The sequence below is a fragment of the Dermacentor albipictus genome, chromosome 1, assembly GCF_038994185.2.
Source record: "Dermacentor albipictus isolate Rhodes 1998 colony chromosome 1, USDA_Dalb.pri_finalv2, whole genome shotgun sequence".
In the NCBI taxonomy this organism is placed as follows: Eukaryota; Metazoa; Arthropoda; class Arachnida; order Ixodida; family Ixodidae; genus Dermacentor; species Dermacentor albipictus.
Genome location: NC_091821.1, coordinates 506,608,296 through 506,631,173, shown reverse-complemented (window position 1 = coordinate 506,631,173; position 22,878 = coordinate 506,608,296). Strand labels below are relative to the sequence as shown.

General features: G+C 45.7%; 1 protein-coding gene across 4 annotated transcripts in view; it reads left to right on the top strand.

Annotated features, from left to right (window-relative positions):
* The first annotated feature begins 863 nt into the window (after positions 1-863).
* Positions 864-22,878, top strand: part of LOC135907589 (uncharacterized) — a 71,952-nt gene continuing 49,937 nt past the window's right edge. Inside the window, exons 1-2 of one of the 4 annotated variants that reach the window (XM_065439272.1) lie at positions 864-1,097; positions 2,441-2,565. In XM_065439272.1, coding sequence (XP_065295344.1) covers positions 2,499-2,565 — 67 coding nt within the window. In that variant the 5' untranslated portion in view covers positions 864-1,097; positions 2,441-2,498. Of the gene's footprint in view, positions 1,098-1,128; positions 1,939-2,440; positions 2,566-22,878 lie in introns of those variants that run through there. The other 3 variants (XM_065439270.1, XM_065439273.1, XM_065439271.2) reach the window with 3 other exon arrangements.

Here is a 22,878-nt window from a genome sequence, read left to right as displayed (position 1 = left end):
AGTAAAGCAACTCGAAATGCCATGAAGCGGGTATGCCAGAGCTAAGCACTCGTTCACCTGGGATACGCATCAGGATAACCCTTCAATTGAGCCCATGCTGTCGAGGTAAGCATACATACTTTCAAATTTGTTCATCCTCTCTCACGCTTCCTTGATTGTTTATTTTTACGATCGCTAACACTTATTTTTCTTTCGTTACAGTAGTGTTTTTTTTTCTTTCTTATAACTTCTCCATGCCTTTACGAAGCAACAGTGCACTAAAGATGTCCTGGATCATGCTCTGTTCTTTCAATAGTAAAAACTCCTACGAGCTCTCGAAATTATTTTTTAAATATTGAGCTAGCTTGTTAAATATATATAACACTTTTGTTGTTTCAAATTTTCATCAACATCAAGCAATTGAAAAACTGTGCTGCGCAATCAGCATTCATGCAACGGTCTCAAATGATCGAGAATATGTCAAAGTTGGCAGAGGTCGCGGACGAGATTTCCGCACTCGTCAGTTTCACACTTCACAAAACATTCTTTGGCGTCTGTATCCCGCAAAAGCGCAGACTGAGCCAACCATGGAAGAGAGTCTGCTGTGAGCGATCATTCCTACAATTGAATTAAAAAGTAACAGTAGCTCATCTTGTGCTTTACTTGGCTTCATTAACTGTTGGAATCGTATGGTACGGATGGCGGTAATTCGCTACAGCGCTCACAGAACGTATATCGGCCTTACATTGTGTACCAGCGCATAGACTGCAGGTCGCATGTTTCTGATGCGACACCATGACAGAAGTACTGCGGAGGACAAATTTGATCCCCCAGCCGCGTGACGCCCGCGTCATGTGAAACGACAAGAAGCAACGGAAAGGAGAGCATCCGCTGGACGCGTCGAGTAGTCACTGTGTCGACCTGCGTCGTGCAGCGCACAGAGCGCGCTCCGCATCGGAAAAAGACTGTGCGCCACTTTCGAGCGTACGGCGACTCTAACCTTCTTACAGACGCAGGCACGCTGAATCTTCAGGGGGAAGAAAAAAGGAACTCGCAGGACCTGACTGGCAGCTGTGCGACTGGAGCTTTATAGCGGGGAACTCGTGTTATCGCTGACCGTAAGTCCCGTGCTGCTGACGCTCTAAGCTTTCTCTTTGTAGTGACCAATGTGACTGGCTCCGCCCAAAACGAGAAGCAATACGGTCGGTGAGCTGCGAGTCGTAGCGCTATCAAATTATGTAGATCCAACGCACGTTTTGAAATCTGTGTGAAGTGTTATGAGTTTTACTATTGCATTCCTGCGTTGTTAGCGTTAAGGATACTGGCGTGCTAGTGAAGAGGAAGTTGGCGTTGGCGGGATAGCAGTATACCTGAGATTGTGAGCTTATGTTCAGAAGGTAGGCATAAAAAGGTTATAAGGGCACGCAATATTAAAGGGATTGCGCTGTTGATGACGTATATTTGTCACAATGAAGACATTTATGTATATATGCATAAATAAAGCATATTATAGTAAGCTTTATCACTGAGTAATATTGTAAAAATAACAGAGTCAGGAGCCTGGACCTGGGCAGTAAAGATTGTAATGCCGTACTGCATGCGAGCTATTTGGTAAGAAGCGCAAGTACTCAGCCTGCTGCCATGGTCCGAAAGTGCAGAGGGGGGGGGGTCACAAAGACAGCTTCTCTTTAAAAGTTTACTGCGCCACCAAGTGGCGAGAAACTTACCAATATGAAAAAAAACTTTACCTTCGTGACTCGAACGTCCGCAGCACGGGACAATGCTGAGATATTGCGTTTGGTTAGAAGCACACAAAAAGCTTGTTTGTGCCAAGAAAGTTCAGGAGGCTACTTGACTTCCGGGCCCACCATCCTAGCACGAGTGATATCATGAATGTGAACGGACCGATGACAATCAGTGTCGCCTCGTCCAACGCAGTTTGGCACAAGCGTGTAGAAGGTGAGCATGCTATATAAAGAACAACACTGCAGAGTGTATATATGATGTCGTCACGTTAATAATAATTACCGCACATGCTGCTAACTGTACTTATGTCATGTGGATTTCTAAATCATTCTTTCGCATAACGATTTATCAACGCAACTTGGATACGAATGAATAGAAACGACAAACACGGTGCTGGGACAAACAAGGGCTAACACGATGCGCACAGTCAACGCAGTCACAAAACAGTCATGGTCAAACACTATGAAACACAGCAAGCAGGCACAAGTACGAAGATTACATGGGCTCTAATATCCAAGGCAAACTTCATTTGTTTACTTTTTCTTCTACCAGGCAATGCCAATGAACGCGATAAAATGAGCCATTGAGAAAGACTTCGCTGATAATGCCCAAGTTAATAACGTATCCTCTTGTCAATAGCTATTTGTATGATTGGATACATTTTATCGTGAATCGCTAACCACGATAAGCTAATCCTGTCCATTGCTGATTACAGAATCATTTGCGCCTGCGCCATTCGACACTGCTGTGCTGGAGACGACGTACAGAGCGCAATGTGGATCACCAGTGCCTTTTCCGCGTTCATCGTCACTTCACTTCAGTTTGCCGTCGAGCAGTCAGGTGGGCCTTTTTCGTTACTATCCGAGAGGTCAGTTATAGGTTATTTTCAGGCTATTACTAAGGAGCATCTCAGCACGTTCTTTTGTGTGTGTGTGCGCGCGGTAATTACACATGTAAATCGCTGACGTATCTGTGCTGAACACATTGCACATTTGGCGTGCAGCTATAATGTACTGTCTTAGGCATATATACTCGTTCACAGCACAACACGAGAAGCTTCCCTCAAGGAAACAATAAAAGCTTCTTTAAAACGTAGTAACGCTTGATTTGATGTTTATATATTTTGCGAACATTACACTAAACACAGCTAGCTGTGTATCTTGAAGAAGCTAAGTCTACACTTCGCACCGTTTTAAAGGTAGACAAACAGAGTGAGAATGGCCAAATGCCAAATTGCCTTGACTAAATCAAGACAAGTAGAAATTCGCCGGCCGCTATTGGAACTCAGGGTAGCGTGTTGTTGTATTCCATCACTGCTACCCATTATTTGACTTTACCGTTGCGTGTGGGAGTTCAGGGGAAGTTGGAGATGTTGAGGTTTATTTACACTATGTAAATGATTTAGAAACAAGTAAAATAACAGTAAAATTAGACTACCGCTGGTAGAAAATTGTACGCTGCTGTCCGTGGCAAGAAGAACGTCTCTCTCTCACCGATGGTTCTCTGGCTTAAAACCTATTCAGTTCGTCGTGGCGACGTCATCTTTGTCCAATCGGCGAGCTAGTACAGGTGTCCTCCTTTTCATCCAATCGTAGGGCCTGTGCAAGTGGCATCATGTTCGGCCAATAGGGACAGTCCCTCGGCTCTACCCTTCGATGGCTGCATCCGTCCTGCGTTGCTTCCTCGCCTGGCCGTCCTTAAACGACCTTGCAGTGCTGCAAAACAGCTTTTCCAGCGGCTAAGGTCAACTACCTCGAAATGTGCCGACCTCCATGTAGACGTTCGGGAAGCGTCACACAGGGGGGGGGGGGGGGGGGTAGACAAAAGCTCCCCGCGCGACACGCGATAACGGGATAGCCAGCCTGTCTGGAGGGGTCGCGCTCGGACACGGATAGGCAACAACGGCCCCGCCGAGCGGCGCTGTCGCATGGGCGTGAGAGTGGCGCATGCGGTGTAAAATTCAACTAGCGGGTTTACATCTCGCCCATATCTCGTTCGCGCCGCCTTGATTGCCTCTTGCACTGCGCGTGTTTGGGCCCGTTTCGTACCGCGCGTGGTGTATGCCTCTGTGTGTGTTTGTGTGTGGATGTTTTATTCGAAGGACGATGTACGCGTTTCTATTAGCCTTTAAAAAATCGGTGCACTTGACAGTTTCTTTCACGGCTGCTATGCGGTGAAAGGGCACCGTCTGCTTAGCCCCGTAAGTGACGCGGAGCAGGTAATCGGAAACGACATCGTATGTACCACCGGAAAAATCGTTGGCACATACGATACATCATTTACGTCATTTTGACATACGTCATTTTTGCAGTTTCCCACAAAATGTTTTCTACAAGTCTGTGTTGTCTCTGTTGGGGACAACTAATTTCCATCAACACTGCGCAAAAATCTACAAAATATGTCGCCGCATAGCGCAAATACGGCATGCGCACACAAATTTAACTAATACGTCCCCTAAATTATAGAACAGAGGCAGCAGTGCAAATAGCTTGGCAACATTTCAGCAGTGGTCATGATACAACTTGAAAGCATTAGTAATCATTTTGCTTCAGAAATGTCGGCGCGATCAAGACGCGGGCGTGTAACTCGACCGATCGGTGCAGTGGCGATGGAGGAATGAACTCCGGTCATGTTCAATGCTTCGTGCACATATTCAATCTTTCGGTACGCGTGAACTCCGGCCACTGCTAACGCATGCAACAAAAGTGGTTTACATTCTTGGGCAGTGCACACACAAATAAAATAGGAGAAAGAAGACAGGACAAGCGCTGGTCTAACAACTGAAAGTATTTAATTTAATAAAATGATTATATACCCAGTAATCATGAGATTCATGCGGATTACATGTAAAAACGGTCATACACTCAAGAGTGATCAATGGAAGAGATCGCTTCGTTTGTCAGTTGTTTACTCACTATGTTCGGCGTATACCGCAGTAATCCATGTCTGTCGTCTGCTTTTTTCGTACCATTTTCTTGTCAATCGGAAGAATTCCACTGGCGGCAATCAATCCTTTCGTGCTTACATTGCTGTTGTGGCATTCAACAACACAATAATAATTTACAGTCATCCCAACAGGCGCCATCGCGAACAAGAGGCGTTTCGCGCGTGGCGCGAGCTAACCGCGAGCCCTGTCTTGAAGGGAAGCGGCGGAAACGTACACCTGTGGGAGCTGAAATTATTCCGCCAGGGGAGAAACGATCGCTGGCGTCTGGAGTAAAACTTGGCGTGCGGACGGCTATGCTGAATAATGGCCCGTATCTAACATCTCCTCCTCGGCCTGGAAGTTCGGAATGGCCGGTGAACTCAATTTGGTGGCCACGTAGAACACTGATGGCGCTTGTGCTACGCAGGTGACGAGCTTCGTGGGACGAGTGCCCGGATCAGGTGCGCTAGAGAACGTACACACTAAACATTTTAACAACCTTAAGGGTGTAAGTCTGTCGCCAGACGGACACCCTAAGGATTATGTTGCCTGCACCCTGGAGTTAGCGTGCTATTATAGAACCCTAGAATAAAAACGCCCAGCAATAATAAACTTAGGGTGTTAGGGTGCTAATCCACACTAACACCCATATTCATGGATGTTGGAAGGGTGTACACCCTTTTAATTATGCAGTATGCACGGAAGGGTGCCTCGGCTGTACACCCCTTGAATTACGACTACTTATACTGATATACGCATAACTCTCGTATGTGCCAGAAGGTTCAAGTTCATCTACCAAACACGGCAACCGATAGCCAAGCTTGAAGCTTCGAGAGTGCATACACAAGATTTACACGTGTGGTTCGTATAAAATATTAGTAATTCAAATGTATAGGGCAAAGCCTGTCTTCACAACAGAAGTATAACCTAGCAAAGGTGCTTTTATGCACGTGTATATCTACCGCAGTGGTTATCACGCTATCCATATCTGTTAATATGCAATACAGACCGGCAAGACACATGATACTGTATTCACAAGGGAAATGTGAATATATTCATTCCATACTAGAATGCACAGTACAATATATGCATAAATAACAATAACCTAAACATCCTCCATCACCAAACAGATTTGTAAGCACAAGAACATTTTTAATTTCCGACAAAAGTATGCTAAAAAATAAGAATTTATCAAAAGTGTCCCTATATAAGGAGAAACTACATGGTAACACTGAACGAGCCAAAGTTTACCTGGAGTGCTTTGTGTCCATTAAACGAGTAAATTTTCAGTATTAAATTGCAAATACCAAAATTTAAGTTTGATGGCCTTGAAAAAATTTGGACATTGGAAAGGTCAATTAAGAAAGTGCACGAATTACTGAGCAAGCACACGAAAAGAAACACACTTGTTATTTTTTGTACATCAACGTTGTGGCAAAGTATTGTGAAAAGTTCAATCGGAAAGTATATGTAAGCTTGACTGGGCAACATTTTCGATAGTCTGAAACAATATTTTCCAGACATGAACGTGCTTTAAATAGGATTTGAGCAAGGAGCATCATTATGAATTTTTGCTCTTCAACAAGATTACTTGAGCACGAAAATGATGTAGAACATTTTAGCACCTAGATTATTTTTTTCCAATTCGAATAAGAGAGTTCGCTGAGCTAAACATGCTGTGTAACACATTTTGAGTTACAATTTCGGTTTCTTTAAATTTTCGTAATGTGAAAGCACTGAATGGTCCGTTATAAAATATGTCGCTTAAATATAGTTTTTTTTTGCGACGGCGAAACAAAAGCCTAATTGTTCCCCATTTGCTAGTATTTAGTATCAATGGAGCCTCGTAAAATAAACTACTGTCGATCAATGTACTCTGTTGACCACTACAAGTGGATGAAGTGGCTTAATATACATTGTTAATTTCTAAATTATTTGTACTCGGTGCGGTAATGCAATATAAAGGCTTGTAGCATGCGAGTACATAAATAAGCAAATAATCTTTAACAAATCAGCCATACTCCGGTTACTGAAGGAATCTTCAAAAGTGTCAGCTCATGTTTTTTAAACACAGGTGGTCATGCATAAGTGCAAGTTAAACATCATGCTTAATATTATCCTGCAAGAAATGATTGTATAGAAAAGTATAAATATAATAAAGAGTATATAATGATTCAAAATGAGAAAGAAGCGTATGCGAGTGAGCTCTAAAAATGTAAATTTCTGCAGCAAATCACCTTTAGCTTTCATAAAAGCGAGAATACTGTTCACGGTTCACCACTAGGAACAGCCTACATTGTCTGAGCATCTGCACCGATATTTCAACGCATGGCCTTGCTGGAATCTTGCTTCCTGCATTAGCAAAATAATAACAGAATCATAAGTTTACTCTGTATAGTTCGTTACTCTCCTGCATACTGCGGGAAATTGGATAAGGCAACAAGCTTCTGAAAACAATCTTAATTACTATGACTCACCACAAAGCAAAGCTTAGGCAAGTGGGCATGACAAATGAAAGGAAGAGAAAATTTCTAGTTTTCAAATTTAGAAATTGCAGTTTAGCAGGAACAGAAGACCACTAAGTCCTTGTGAATACAACATGGCCTACATATCAGCAAAAATAAATAAGATTGCAGCAGCCTCTTCACCAAGGAAAAATATGAGAATAAAATGTAAATACACTATCAATGACATCTCTCAACAATGGCTATTTGCATAGGAGCATTGACGTCATCTCACTATAAGAAAGATATTTTAAAACCTGCAATATAGCTGTGCATTAGACTTCAGAAGCACTGCAGCAGAAGGCTTCATATAACAAGACACAATAAGATTGCTATGCACAAGACTTGAGAAGACTGCTGATTTAATCAACGTTTATACAATAGGAGATGAAGAGCACTATTGTACAGGAAGAGCGCACAATCAATGAAAATGAAGAAGCCCCCATCTGCATTCTCACCTGATTTGCAATACATGCATCCAGTCCTACAGTCTTCCACTCTCCACTGCAGCCTATAAGGGCCTTTCTGTATACTTCATTTTTAAAAATTTGTGCTAATTATTTATTGATTCAGTAAGGATCAGCTTTTCGGTACATTTCCCCAGAAAACTTAGCACGCGTTGTCAACTATTTTCCTGAAAGCACATCTCCCTTATTTCAATGTGTTAGCTTGGCAATATGCTGACAAGTAGTATTCTGTTATTTAAACTCGCAATGCTTCCTCACGCTCCCAATTTCTGCTTCATGATGTAAACAGTGAAATCTTTCCTACTTAGTTTATATCAGCATCCCACCAGTTACACGGTCCTTCAAGTGTAGCTGGTCAACTAGAGCCAGAGATTTCCTGCGGACTGGTAAAACCACGTTCCTTACTCCACAACATACAGGTGTATCTTACAAGTATACCATCACTGTGAATATTTTATATAAGCGTTTACCTATTCAGTGGACCGCAGTGCCACAACCATTTCTCATCCTTTGTTGCCACTACATACATGAGGCACAATGGTTGCAAACCGGCTCTCCGACCCACCCCTCTGATTCGAGGTCACACTCTCTCTCTCAGATGTACGCTATGCTACCTGGAGAATGTCCAAAAGCGTTGCATCCAGGTGAACAGTGCTATCATGTATTTTTCTTTTTCTCTTGTCCTCTAATGGCTAGGCTCGCCACGTCGAAGTTGTTGGAAGACTGTCTAATCCCATCCAATACTTCGTGTAGGTTCAACATTATGAAACACTCGTTTTTCAAGATTTGTCCTACAACAAGCAGGAGACAAATTTTCGGGATGCAAAAGACAAAAGGTTGTGCTTAGAGACAATGATATGCCTGCCACTTGCTGCAAAACTGTGTTAAAACAAACAAGTTTGCCATTTTCAAGAGCAGCTCAGTAAATTAAATAGGTGCCTGGTCTCCTGAAGAGTTTTCAACTGCCATGAGAGGTTATTGTTGCTTGGAATTTCTTGGATTCTAGTCTAGATTCCAATCACGTGCATCTTGATTTTGATACTCTATTCAAAACAATCACAACTCAAATTTCAAGGCTGAGAATTGGAGGTAGAGCTGTTCCATGCAATGAGCAAATAAGAAGCTCATTGGATAGATTAAACAAATATTCCATTACCGCTAATGAATCTATAAGAGACGAGTCATGTGAAATAAGCACAGAATGCACAAAATATAATACGATGCTACAATGCCCCAATCTGTGAATATCCTTGCACAAAAGAAAACTTTCATTATGAAGGGCCATCATGAAATTGCAAGTCTGTTCTTTGGTTCAGAGTCATACCAGCAGTGCACGCTGTACCATTGGCAATATTTAAAAACTGCTTGCAACTGCACAGAATATCAACCTGAGGCCGCCAAAGGAGCGTCACAGCGTTAAATTGAAACTTGGCTCACTTAGAGCGCTACAACATATTGCTATTCGAAACTTTCCAATTCTATTCCAATTCTGCAATCAGCCCTCCGCAATTGGTCAAAAACTTTTTTGGACCACCCCCACTTCTCTTGTATGTGACGCGACGTCACCAAAACCGCGATAGCTCCCCATCTGATATGACGTGTACACACTGATTATGCATGATTTGATCGAACAAAGGAAAAACAGTTATTTCTGATTCGACGCCTTTTCGCCATTAGCCCTCGGCTATTGGTCAAAAGTTTTCGGGCTGCACCCACTTCACCTGCCTATCACACGACGTCACAAAACCGCGAAAACTCACCGCGTCAAAGTGACGTGTACACGTTAAAGATGCATTAATATGCGGAACAAAACTTAATTTTCTTCTGAATAGCCGCAGGCTGCCCTGTTCCGAAAGGAATAAAAGATGGCTGCCACCGATCACTCAGGCACTGGGTACTAGCACCTGCCGGAGAGAATGGGTTTATTTGCGTATAATAAAGCTTTCTGCGTAGCCGTGTAACGTTTTCGAGCACTTTCGGCACGTTTACGACCTCGTTCTACCAACTCTTTTTTGCTGAGGATCCGATTTAGAGTCATTCTTAAGCTTCCGTATCATGCCGCCGTGATTTTTGACCAGCCACCGCAAGCGAAGTAAGGGAAAACGGAGCAATCACAGACGCCGGCACCACCCTCTTCATCAGGTTATTGATTTTCAGTGCACTGGCTCAGCCCCATCGAATCCCTCTCCACTTGAGTGTGCTCCTCGCCTTTGGTCAGCCAATTAGACAAGACAAGCCGCTCAGTGTAGGCAATGTTATTTCTTTTTCAAGCAAACAAAAGTGACCTCTTATAGTCGAGGAGAGCGTTTGATTGGTCTTTTCAGACAACCCTGCGGGTAACCGCCCGATGCTTGCGTCCGTGGTTAGGCAAATTTGACGTCAGGAGATTTAAATAAAAACATATTGGAGTAGTTTTACCTTATAGGGCCCTATATTAGACCAGACGACTATATCTTCTTAAAAGGTCTTCACAACTTCGTTGAACATACATCATAAAATGTCTGGAAGCAAACAAAGGTGGCTTGCAGCTGATGGCTTTGTCATAGAGGGCACAAGGGCTACGCATTGTGAGACTGCTGCTGTCATCTGGATGACCTCCGATAAATAACACTTTAAGTTCCAGATAAACAAATGCTATCAGAGCAAGCGACATGACCACTCGCAATAAGGCTCATTTTGGTTTGCAAGAGAAAACCCTAAAGTTTGAAGTCTGCGCCTTACTGAAAAATAAATTATGCAGAACCCACGCACTGTGGGAATCGATGTAAGGTAAGCTTTCGGTGCTGGTTGCTTTGATTGATAATTATTGGTTGGGGTTGGCGGTGAAAGTTTAATTTCTTCAGCGGTTAGTCTAATACGAGATTGGTGAGTTAATGTTAAACGTTACCTTGCGTGCACCACTGCTGTTTGCGTAGTACACAGGACGCACAGGGAGACGCGTTTGCTTGAGGCGTTGTTTCATAACCTCTGATAGGGTTGAGCATTCTCTTTGCCTCACATGGTACATCGCATCGTGGCAGAAGTATTAAACTTGAATTGGATTACGGGGCTGTACGTGCCAAAACCAAAATGGAACTATGAGGCGCGCCGTAGTGGCGGACTTCGGATTAATTTTGGCACCGTGGTTTTCTTTAACGTAAGACAAGATCTAAGTGCCCATGCGTTTTCTATTTCGCCCCCATCGAAATGTGGCTGGCGCAGTCTAGATCAAATCCGCGACCCGGAGCAATTTTCCAGCCGCAAAGCTACCGCGGCGGGCACAGTAGTGTTGATTTGGCATGCGACTGCTACCGTAGTGTCGCTTGGACCGTGCGGTGAGCTTGATTAAAGCGGCTCTGCTTCTGCGCTCCCTGCTTAAGCTCTCTGCTTGACATATTTGCATGGTGCTTATCTTTCAGAAATAGAGGAAACGTACTGTACCACACCTTGAATTTAAGCTTCAGTTTCCCTGCAACTTCTGTCGTCTTATAGTAGTAGCGTTTTCGTGAATTCTCACGTCCCCCTTTGCCTATAACCCCCCCCCCCTTTTTTCATGGGAACTGTCTTTTCTCCCCCCTCCTCTCTACAGTTCTAACTACGTCCCCTATGGACTCGCACGTTAGTAGAAAGGTAAGCGCTGCTGATTCTGCAATGCTTTTAATGGGGTTCACGGATGATTACAGCTGTCAAGGGGCTAATGTGGCGACGCCGAAGGAGCTCCAGAAGGCATTGTGCATATTCGACGCGGTGGAGTCCAAACGAGTTTCTCGCATCGCCTTTCCCCTCTGACTCGCTCCTGTAATGTATACACACGCTCTGAAGCAACCCCCGACACTGTGTGCCATACAGCAGCAGCCACAGCAACAACAGCAGCAGCAGTGGCAGTAGGAAAGTCGAAGCAAGACGGGAAAAAAACGCTTCGCTATAAAAGCAAGCCTCATACTAGAGATGTTCCAGTCAAAGCTCACTGCACTGAAATTTCCACACAGCTGTATGTTTGCGTGCACATGTGCTGTTTCCAGTGTTGTGCCAGCGTGATTTTCATAGCCTAATATTTGTTATAGTGATCTCTAAGTTTATTGCCAGCTATGAAACTGGCTGCAAAGATTTCTCAGGAAGCTTAATTGAATGGCATGACAAATCTTAGTGCCACATTGCAAATACATGCTCATTCACACCAGTGACTTGCACTACTATGCTGGATAGAACTTGTGCGAATCGAACAAATTTGACTGATTCTTGTGTTGCCTTGACAATTCTGTGGAAACAGCGCCAGTGAGCAGATAAATTCAGTGGCGATTTGGTGGTAAACGCGAGAGAACTTCGTAAGTATAACGCCGCAACCCTTTCAGGTCTGAAATCCAATATTGAAGTCACGTACACCACATTGCAAAGTGCGGTTCAGCAGCTGCCTTGACACAATTCCTGCCTTTTCTAGGAGCGAAGTCTTACCCACACACACAAACGCCCGCCCACACACACGCATGCACACACACACACACACACATCTCTACCACATGATTCACTTCTAATACTTCACAAACATATACTCTTTTACTTTGACACTCCTACTTCTAAAACATGAAAAAACCTTTATGGGACTAATTGTCACATAAGCTGCTGCGCCAATTTTGAATACATTTATTGCATGTAAAACTACCGACTATGCGCAATACACATGCATATATACACAAAGCGCACTCGCACTCCCACACAGATACACGCACTTACTAAGACGCAGACAAACAAGCGCGCGCACTTGTAAACAGAAACAAGCGCACACATACGTGCACGCAGATACGCGCATACAAACACGCGTCCTGGTGCACGCAAAGCCCCCATAAAACGCGTAAGCACGAGCGCGCGCACACGCACATACAATGCGCTCACAAAACATGCACAAACACAGAGAGAGAGAGAGAGAAAGCTAGCCCGAAACATGCTCAAGAAAGGCGTTCGGCAAGTAGCAACAGCAATACACGACCACGCCAGGGAGAGCCAATATCACGCCTGTGCTTGGTTTAGTTTGGTTTGGTGCCTGTAGTTATAGCACAACCCACTACGGGGGATTGGCCATAAATCGGACGCCTGTGCTTTCGAAAGGCGAAGCGACTAGCAACTTATTTTTCTACGCGATACAAAAACTAGTCGACCACATTTCACTTAAGTACGAATGACCGTGTTATAGGCCGCGCTGATCTTGCAAGAGCACCGAATTTCTGTAAGTTCAAGCGCTCAGGAACAACGCGGAACTATGCAGGCGCACCACTTTTGACAGAGACGTTTCACAAGGGGTGGGTGGTCTCGATGTAGCCATCTTTCCGTACTAAGAGTGCAACTACTTTTGCGCTTACATTAGTGAATTACGCGATGGTATCTAAGTGAGATACTTCAAGAGCCAGCAATAACACACAAACAAATGAACAAGCACCAAACAAACGGGCACTTGCCTGAAACTTTCCATGGTGACAGTACCACCAACGGCCGAGACTGCGCACATTGCAACTCGACGTATCCCTCTCCATGGATCCATGTTCCAGCGCGTATTAACGCTTAGTGCTGAGCTGGTGCACTGTTAATACGCAACGCCTGGGCCACATCTTAGTTTACACCACGCACAATATCAATAACACGTTTAAAATTATTTCGCCGAGTGCGAGACGCAAACAAAGGCAAAAATAATTGGCAAAATTGGCTTAGCTCGGCTATGCCAGGATACACCTAGCGAAAGTTAAGGCGTGGTTAGCCTTGGTTAATCTTGATTGCAAGTGCAGGTTAGTCTGGTTGTCTAGCTTTGTTGCGGCGTTTAGCCAGTCGTTCGGCGCGCTGTTCATCTGTTTCCGGGGCGATTCGTTTCCTCTTCATTTCGTTCCGATGTCGATTTCAGGGCTCCTCCTGCTTATCATTATTGTCGCTGTCCATACTGCAGCCTCCCTCAACTGTGGTTGCGGCACACGCGAGCTCTCCTTTTCAATCCTCCGACATGTTATCAGACATGCGACGTAGCTGGAGACGAGAGCGGAGGCGAGTGCAATGACGAGGAATGCAGTTGACGTCATACCAAACGGCGCCGCGGAAAGGTGCGGCGCTGCGCAGCGGCGGAACACCTGTGGCTCAGTGCTACTAGTTGCGCATGCGCAGTTGTGACTAGGGAGCGAGAGAGAGAGAGAGAAATATCCGCGGCGAGAGGCGCGTTGTGACGTCATGTGCCTCCTCGGAGCGCCATCACGGCGAAATCGCAAGTTCGCGGTCAGTAAAGCTTTCGCTTTAAGACGAAGCAATGCAAGGGCAGCGAATGAGGTGATGAAGCAGCCTCCACTTCCCGCCCTGCCACGCGCGGAATTGTCAAGGCAACGGTGCAGCCTCGTCGCGTCACTTCCGGTCGCTTTTCATTCCGGGGGGAGCAGCCACGCCAATCGCGCTGCGCTGAACTCAGCCAAACTATCAAGTTCTTTTTCTGCCGCTACCCGCTTATTCTCCCAGGTTTTCTTACTCTTGTGGCCGCCTGCTTGCTGCCAATTTGTTGTGGTCTCTAGCTGTGGCGGTGAGCCAGGAGTTCCGAATATGATTCTTGCCGAGTCTTTCTTTTTTTTTTGACGCTGTCTGTGCCGCATCCCTGTGGATACAACGCATAAATCGCGACCATGAGCAAAACGATCGACGCTTTCTTACAGGTGCGATCAAATTACCCGCTGTCTCCGAAGTCATAGCGAGGTCACAGCGTGAAGTTTCAGCGACATCGTGGCTTGATAAGGGCGCTCAAATATTGGTCGTGCGACGGTGACGCGCAAGCATTCACGTCACTCACGAGCGTCTGCCAAATTAGTGATAGTTGCGCTCTTCCACAGTACATGTTTCGGTTCCCATAATTATATAGCGCCTCGCAAAGTTGCACGCAAATTACCTCAAGTGGCGAGTCGCACGGCAATTTTGCGTGTATTTGTGGGCTTCTTTCACGCTCGGAAAAAAGATTTTTATGTAGCATGTATTGAGTAATCGAAGGTTGTTTCGGGAGTTTTTCATGTTGTTCAACAATTTTCTTACTGACACTGTTCATATACAGATGATATTTGAAAAGTTGGTAAATAATTCAGCCTAATTATGTAATTAGACGGAATGCAAAAAATAATCTCAGTATTTTCAGCAATGGGAAACAATATTACCTTGGTTCTGTCGAGCTAAGTGGCATTTGCAAAATTTTAAATCTTCGTTTGTAATAGTAGGGAGACCCTCTATGGGTTGAGACTGACCAGTGGTGTTTGAGTATGTGCTCATAGAGCGCATGAGTACCTCTGTGAAGCTCTGAAGCACTTGGGCGGCTACGTGCATATTCTGGAGGAGTTTTAGAACTCCCAGCGTCCCTTCACTGCTGTAAATCTCTTCGTCAAGGCTTCGCGAAGCAAACTGTATAATGGTGCTACGGTATACCACAGAGGTTTGTATAAGAGCACCTCTCTGTTTGTTTAGCAATCTATCCAGAGAGCTTGTGTAGGTTAGCCACTTTTTCTTGGCTTGTTAAGGGCACAGATAACATCGTGCGAGATTGTGCAAGCTGCTTTCGTGTTTTCATTCCGCTTCTGCAGTTTGTTTTATAAGTGTCTATTTGAGTTGTAGTATCGCTGTTACCACTAAATCTAAATATAATAAATGAAAGTCTATGTTAATGTCTGTACTTTTTCTGGGTGATACATATTGGAGTGGCCGTCATAACGGTGACATCTTAGAAAAAGTGTCTGAGAAAAAAATATAATGCCTAGACACATTGCTCAATGCGCGTACGTATACATGTCTTTATGCCTAGATTTATGCATTATTCTGCTCAATACCCTTGAAATCTTGATTTAACACCCTTCTTCAAGCGAATTGACAACTTATTTGTGGTACACACCCTTGCAATAGTGTTTCTGACAATATGGGTGTTAAAATGTGTGTTTGGGGGTGCACATACAAAAACTCCCCTTTAACAGCCGGAAAATTGTGAAAAATGTTTAGTGTGTACGTCAAAGAAATGTAACCGCATAGCATTGCCTCACGTGCAAGCGCAGGCTCCTGGCCCCTTGACTCGCCAGATTCTTACTATATCAAACTCAACCCTGTGACTTTTCTTTGTCACTTTTGATAAAGCAGATCCAACCACCTTTCTAAATAGCTTTTCATATCTCCTCAAATGACGACAAGGCCAGAGTGATATTGCCGTTAAAAAAGAAGCATGAGAAAACCAAACAATTAAGGAAAAGGATCATTATACCCATACACAAGCACAGTTTTGAAGCTATGAGGTTCACTTGAAGGCTATAATAAAACTACATACCTGGTTATTGAGAGGAAGGAAGGCAATGCGTCACTTTACTGAAACAAATCGCTCAAAATGGTCAATGCTTCAACACACCTTAAGCAGCCCGGGTTCGTCAATAGCTCTTCATACTCTATAACAGGGGACTACTCAGCCCATCCATTGGTACTACTGAACAGCCCCGTTAACACTCCAGGTACATATTCATATCTAGCCAATATTGCGGTCACTACTCACAACGCATACTTGCATCTCAAGCAGGCATTTGCTAACGTTTACTCACGTTTCTTCTTTTTGTCCACACAGGACACACCCTAATTGAACAACAAAATTAAACTTGCGTAACTTAAGCGCCGGCCACTTAAGCGCCGTAACTTAAGTGGCCGATCTTATCGCCTCGACGACCTCCTCTCTCATGATGGGTCGGTCAGTGGTAGGGTTTTCTTCGCCACGGTATTCTTCCTTGTAGCGCTCGACCTGGTCTTTGCCGTAACGTTTGACCCGGACTTCCTCAAGGAGTTGTTCGTCCGTGCCTTCGTACTGGTGGACTAGCCTCTGTATCGACTTAATGCCTTCGGATTTGTTTTTGCTCGGGTCCATGAGGGCCTTGAGGATCTGCCACGTTCTGGCCGTACTGAGGGTACCGTTTAGCGAATTGCTAAATTGCTGCCACCCCTGTCTGGCCAGCTGCGTTGCCTACTCCTCCGTTTGCTTGGTGATATCCGCAATTTTCTTTTTTAGCTTTCTGTTGAGTTTCTGTCTCTTCGACCTCTTGGTGAGCCCGCGTCTCGCCTCCCATAGCTTGAGGAGCCGCTTGTCCACCTCCGGCGTCTGTTACGTCCTGTCTACTTCCTTCGTGTATATGCGGCGTGCACGCCGATGGCCGCGCCACTGGTGGCGGCCTTGCGCAGAACGCACGGGAGAGGAGCGTGCCGCACGCCGCAGCACGCCGTAGTTTGTTGCGTCGCTGATTGTGCTTCTCCGTCTTATTTGTGTTTTCAGAGCAAAATAGGCAACACCCTTCGCATGTGTGGGATGGCCAAAGCTTCCGAAGAATGTCGAAGAAGAATTGTTGCAGGGTGGGGGGCTCAAATACCGGCGAAAACGTGCCGGCGATACGGTTCTAATTATTCCCTGCAAAACCTCATCAGCGGGAGCAACGGTGGCAACGGATTGTCGCTTCGGTGCGAAATTTCTTGTTCTCATCCTTTCCTTTGTCGCTTCGGTGTTTTCTCTTTTTTATTACTATTTTTTTACTCGATTGTAGTTAGACCCGTAAGCAACGAAGTTTGACTGCAGTGCAACATGCGGTTTAAACGCATTTCGCTAAAGTTCGGAATGCCGTTTGCCGCTTGTATTGTTTTCCGCTTCTTTACCGCGTTGGGCTAGCTAGGCAGCCCAACTGCATGAGCGCATTGTGTTGTATGTTAAAGCTACAGAAGTTTGCAAGAGCTGAAATTGTTAGTTTTATGTGGCCCGGTAAATCCTCGCACCAGCTGTCATGCACTTCATGTTTTTACATCTATCTTCGCGTTGGGCTAGCTAGGCAGCACGACTGCATGAGCGCATTGTGTTGTATGTTAAAGCTACAGAAGTTTCCAAGAGCTGAAATTGTTAGTTTTATGTGGCCCGGTAAATCCTCGCACCAGCTGTCACGCACTTCATGTTTTTACATCTATCTTATGCGGGGTTTCGCACATGTTTAACTGTTGCTAGTTGCTTCATGCATAACTCTTGATTCTTTTGAGCTGCGAGGTTTTCACCCTGCCTCGTTTGTAAAGGGCATAAATCACGCTGTGTCTTATCGGAATGACACCAAGCAAGTGCTTCTTCAACAGCTTTGTTCATTTCTCCCGAGGGCATCTTAGATATTGTGGTTTTTTGGGAAATGTATTTAGAAAATAGGTAGCTCAGGGCGAGAATTGCTAATAGTTGCTGCATATCGTATTTTTGTTCCATTTTTCGCTGATCCATTTTTCGCTGAATAGTTCGCGTCACGTTTGGTAAGTCATCACACCTTGATGCTGCCTGAGCAGACTTAACACGCCGAGTGATTTGTTTGTTTCACAACGTAGTCGCTTCTTGCAAATGAATTTTGTACTCAACTGAATTATTTCTAATTATGCTTACGCCGCATAGGACTAAACGCGGCCTTGCCGCCAGCGCCGGATCTAATTTGACTGGCGCTGCTCTGTCTTTATATATATCATGTGGCACCTCTCTCTAGTAACATTTAAAAAAAAGTACTGCAACGTGCTCGGCAAGGTACGCTGCAGTAACCATAGGATGGTAAGAACTCGAATTAGTTTAGACTTGAGGAGGGAACGGAAGAAACTGGTACACAAGAAGCCAATCAATGAGTTAGCAGTAAGAGGGAAACTAGAGGAATTCCGGATCAAGCTACAAAACGGGTATTCGGCTTTAACTCAGGAAGAGGACCTTAGTGTTGAAGCAATGAACGACAATCTCATGGGCATCATTAAGGAGTGCACAATAGAAGTCGGTGGTAACGCCGTTAGACAGGAAACCAGTAAGCTATCGCAGAAGACGAAAGATCTGATCAAGAAACGCCAATGTATGAAAGCCTCTAACCCTACAGCTAGAATAGAACTGGCAGAAATTTCTAAGTTAATCAACAAGCGTAAGACAGCGGACATCAGGAACTATAATATGGATAGAATTGAACAGGCTCTCAGGAACGGAGGAAGCCTAAAAACAGTGAAAAAGAAACTAGGAATAGGCAAGAATCAGATGTGTGCGTTAAGAGACAAAGCCGGCAATATCGTTACTAATATGGATGAGATAGTTCAAGTGGCTGAGGAGTTCTATAGAGATTTATACAGTACCAGTGGCACCCACGACGATAGTGGAAGAGAGAATAGCCTAGAGGAATTCGAAATCCCACAGGTAACGCCAGAAGAAGTAAAGAAAGCCTTAGGACCTATGCAAAGGGGGAAGGCAGCTGGGGAGATCAGGTAACAGCAGATTTGTTGAAGGATGGTGGTCAGATTGTTCTAGAGAAACTGGCCACCCTGTATACGCAATGCCTCATAACCTCGAGCGTACCGGAATCTTGGAAGAACGCTAACATAATCCTAATCCATAAGAAAGGGGACGCCAAAGACTTGAAAAATTATAGACCGATCAGCTTACTGTCCGTTGCCTACAAAGTATTCACTAAGGTAATCGCAAATAGAATCAGGAACACCTTAGACTTCTGTCAACCAAAAGACCAGGCAGGATTCCGTAAAGGCTACTCAACAATAGACCATATTCACACTATCAATCAAGTGATAGACAAATGTGCAGAATATAACCAACCCTGATATATAGCTTTCATTGATTACGAGAAAGCGTTTGATTCAGTCGAAACCTCAGCAGTCATGGAGGCATTGCGGAATCAGGGTGTAGATGAGCCATATGTAAAAATACTGGAAGATATCTATAGCGGCTCCACAGCCGCCGTAGTCCTCCACAAAGAAAGCAACAAAATCCCTATAAAGAAAGGCGTCAGACAGGGAGATACGATATCTCCAGTGCTATTCACAGCATGTTTACAGGAGGTATTCAGAGGCCTGGAGTGAAAAGAATTGGGGATAAAAGTTGATGGAGAATACCTTAGCAACTTGCGATTCGCTGATGATATTGCCTTGCTTAGTAACTCAGGAGACCAATTGCAATGCATGCTCACTGACCTGGAGAGGCAAAGCAGAAGCGTGGGTCTGAAAATTAATCTGCAGAAAACTAAACTATTGTTTAACAGTCTCGGAAGAGAACAGCAGTTTACGATAGGTAGCGAAGCACTGGAAGTGGTAAGGGAATACATCTACTTAGGGCAGGTAGTGACCACGGATCCGGATCATGAGACTGAAATAACCAGAAGAATAAGAATGGGCTGGGGTGCGTTTGGCAGGCATTCTCAAATCATGAACAGCAGGTTGCCACTATCCCTCAAAAGGAAAGTGTATAACAGCTGTGTGTTACCAGTACTCACATATGGGGCAGAAACCTGGAGGCTTACGAAAAGGGTTCTGCTGAAATTGAGGACGACGCAACGAGCTATGGAAAGAAGAATGATGGGTGTAACGTTAAGGGATAAGAAAAGAGCACATTGGGTGAGGCAACAAATGCGGGTAAACGAAATCTTAGTTGAAATCAAGAAAAAAAAAAGGGGCATGGGCCGGACATGTAATGAGGAGGGAAGATAACCGATGGTCACTAAGGGTTACGGACTAGATTCCAAGGGAAGGGAAGCGTAGCAGGGGGCGGCAGAAAGTTAGGTGGGCGGATGACATTAAGACATTTGCAGGGACAACATGGCCACAATCAGTACATGACTGGGGTAGTTAGAGAAGTATGGGAGAGGCCTTTGCCCTGCAGTGGGCGTAACTAGGCTGATGATGATGATGACGATGATGATGCGTTTGGTGGCTTCGTTGACTATAGTGTACGCGTTTCTATCAATAAATTCGCAATTAATCTTCTTCAGGCGACTTTCACTACACTTATTCGGCGGCGTCACATGTATTCATCGGCAGAAACATCACAACGGCATATGCAGACATCGCACCGTGCGGATTCGTTATCTAAGCCTGCACTAACGACGGGTGCTTATTATTGAGGTACAGAAGCAGCATTACGGCAAGGGTAGAATAAAAAAAAAACGCGGCCGAGACATCACATTAGTCAACAAAATTTGTCGGCTAGTTTACATGAGCTCTACTTCATGTAAATGGTCTTCATGGCATTTGTCTGCGGGACGCACCTGGCGCGTATGTGGACCATGTTGCCCCAAACACCGGTAACATCTTGTTCATACCCGCTCCCACAGAGGCCTGCGTCTTCCCTACAGCTGTCACCGCAGAAGAAACAATCTGGCGCCCGAACAAAGGAGAAATCGCAGCCACGAACTTCAGTCACCCTTGCTGCAAAGCGTTGTCGTCTGCTACTGCCTCCGCGCGTATTGTTGGAACCAACCGCTAGGTGGCTATCAGTGGTGCTTCTATAGGCCGTGCACGAGGCCTATAGCCTGAGTTGTTGGCTCCACTCTTCCGCCAAAACGATGCTGCCTTCAAGCTACTTGCAGTGCGCTCTAAAGGCGTCCCAGTCCGTCAGCCGAGCCGTACCAATCTTCCTCCGGACATTGTCCGCCACCGTGCTGATCCTTATTATGTGATGGTCGCTCCCAAGGTTCTCGAGCAGGTTTTCCCACTCCGCTCGTTTGGCGCCCCTGGCAAAGGTTAGGTCGAGACTCGTGTCTGGACTGACGCTATTCCCCTGCGTGGTCGGTTGGTTCTCGTAGGTTAGCAGCTCGCACCCTACGTTCTCTGCCGCCGTGCAGATGCCGCGCCCCTTTTTGTCCTCGTTAGTATAGCCCCATCTCGGACTCTTGGCGTTAATGTCGCCCGCAATGATTAGAGTATTCTGCCCCGCTAACTTTTTCGCCTCCGCAAAGGGCCTAATAATGTCCCCCTTTGTTTGTCTGGGTGGGCAATATAGATTTACGATGTAGGTGCTCTTGGCTTTTCTTCTCTTTTTGGGAATTATCTCCGTGATTACGTGTTCTATTTGGGTATCCTCTATCTCTTTGTGTGCTATGGCTACTATTTGTTTGCTTATGAGGGTCGCGGTGCGGCCGCTCTCTTGACCTGTGTAGCCCCTGAGCGTTGGTGTGTTGTTTGTTTCTTGCAGTATGATTACATCTGGTGGGGTTCTTCTGGTGTATATGAGTTACTGTAGGAGGCCCTGCTTGCACTTGTACCCCCTGCAGTTCCATTGCCAAATTTCTAAGCGTTGTTGTTTCCGGTCTGCCATGCCTGATTATTCTTGGTTGCGCTGGGGGTTTTCGCACCGAACCTACCTTCGTTGTATAGTCCGTCTCTACGTAAAGAATCAGAATACGCAAAGAACCACCAACGACGCCAATTTCGGAAACTCTGCTCTTGCAGGGCAAACTTTTGTTGTGTTTGCTGTATTTCGCTTCGAATCTGTTGCATTTGACTTTGCATCTGGCTCTGTAGATTCATTATGAGACTTCTGATGTCAATGGGGTTCCCCTTCTCGTTGTTTTGTTGTGCCAGCTCCATGTTCTGGGGTGGCGGAGAAGGTGTGCTAGTCGGTGTATAACCTGCCCTCATTTCTTGTTTTTCCCTGATTAAGTCGTTCAGCTGTTTCTTTAATTGTCTCGATTCCTCGCGACTTTGCTCGAGTTCGCGCGTGAGACTTTTGGTTTCTTCAATTAGTTGTCTGTCTTGTGTTGTTTGTGTGTTGTTCGAGTGCGGTGCAAAAAGCGATTTGGGAGGGCCGTCTCCCCAGCTCACCTTAACTCCTCCGCCGCTCTTCTTTTGCTGCTGTTTCTGCTGCAGCTGCTTCTTGTCGGTGTTGCCCAGGGGTGGGTATGACTCGTCCCGGACGGACCCTCGACTTCGGCTTCGGCTCCTGCCGCGGCTGTGGCTACGCGATCCGTTCCGGCCCGGGCCCTGGCTCTCGTCCCGGAACCATCGTGGTCTTCTTCCTCGGCTTCGGCTTCTGCTGCACCGTAGCTGCTGCTGGGTGCCCCATCGCAGCTCGCTCGCTGACTTGAGGCTTTGTTTGCAGTCTCTCGTACCCACCGCGTGACCGCCGCCGCAAAGCAGGCACTTGAGCGTGCACTGGTGCACCTCCTCCGGGTTTTGGCAGCCGCACTGTCTGCAGGTCCTGGTTTCCGGGTTCGGGCAGACATCCATTCGGTGGCCGCAGGCGTAGCACACCTGCCTCGTCGGCCGATACGGGTAGCACCACATCTCCCCACCGTAGTACAGCACCTGCTTCGGGAGGATGGGTCCGTCGAAGGTGATGACGGCCGTGCTGGACCTCCCAAGCATTCTGGCTGCAAAGATCTTCACGCCTTGCGTGCGGACCCTGAGGTTGGTCTTGAGTTCTTCCGGCGAGGTCGCCGGGACCACGCCGTGGATGACCCCGCGCAACGTGCCTTCCGGCGCCACC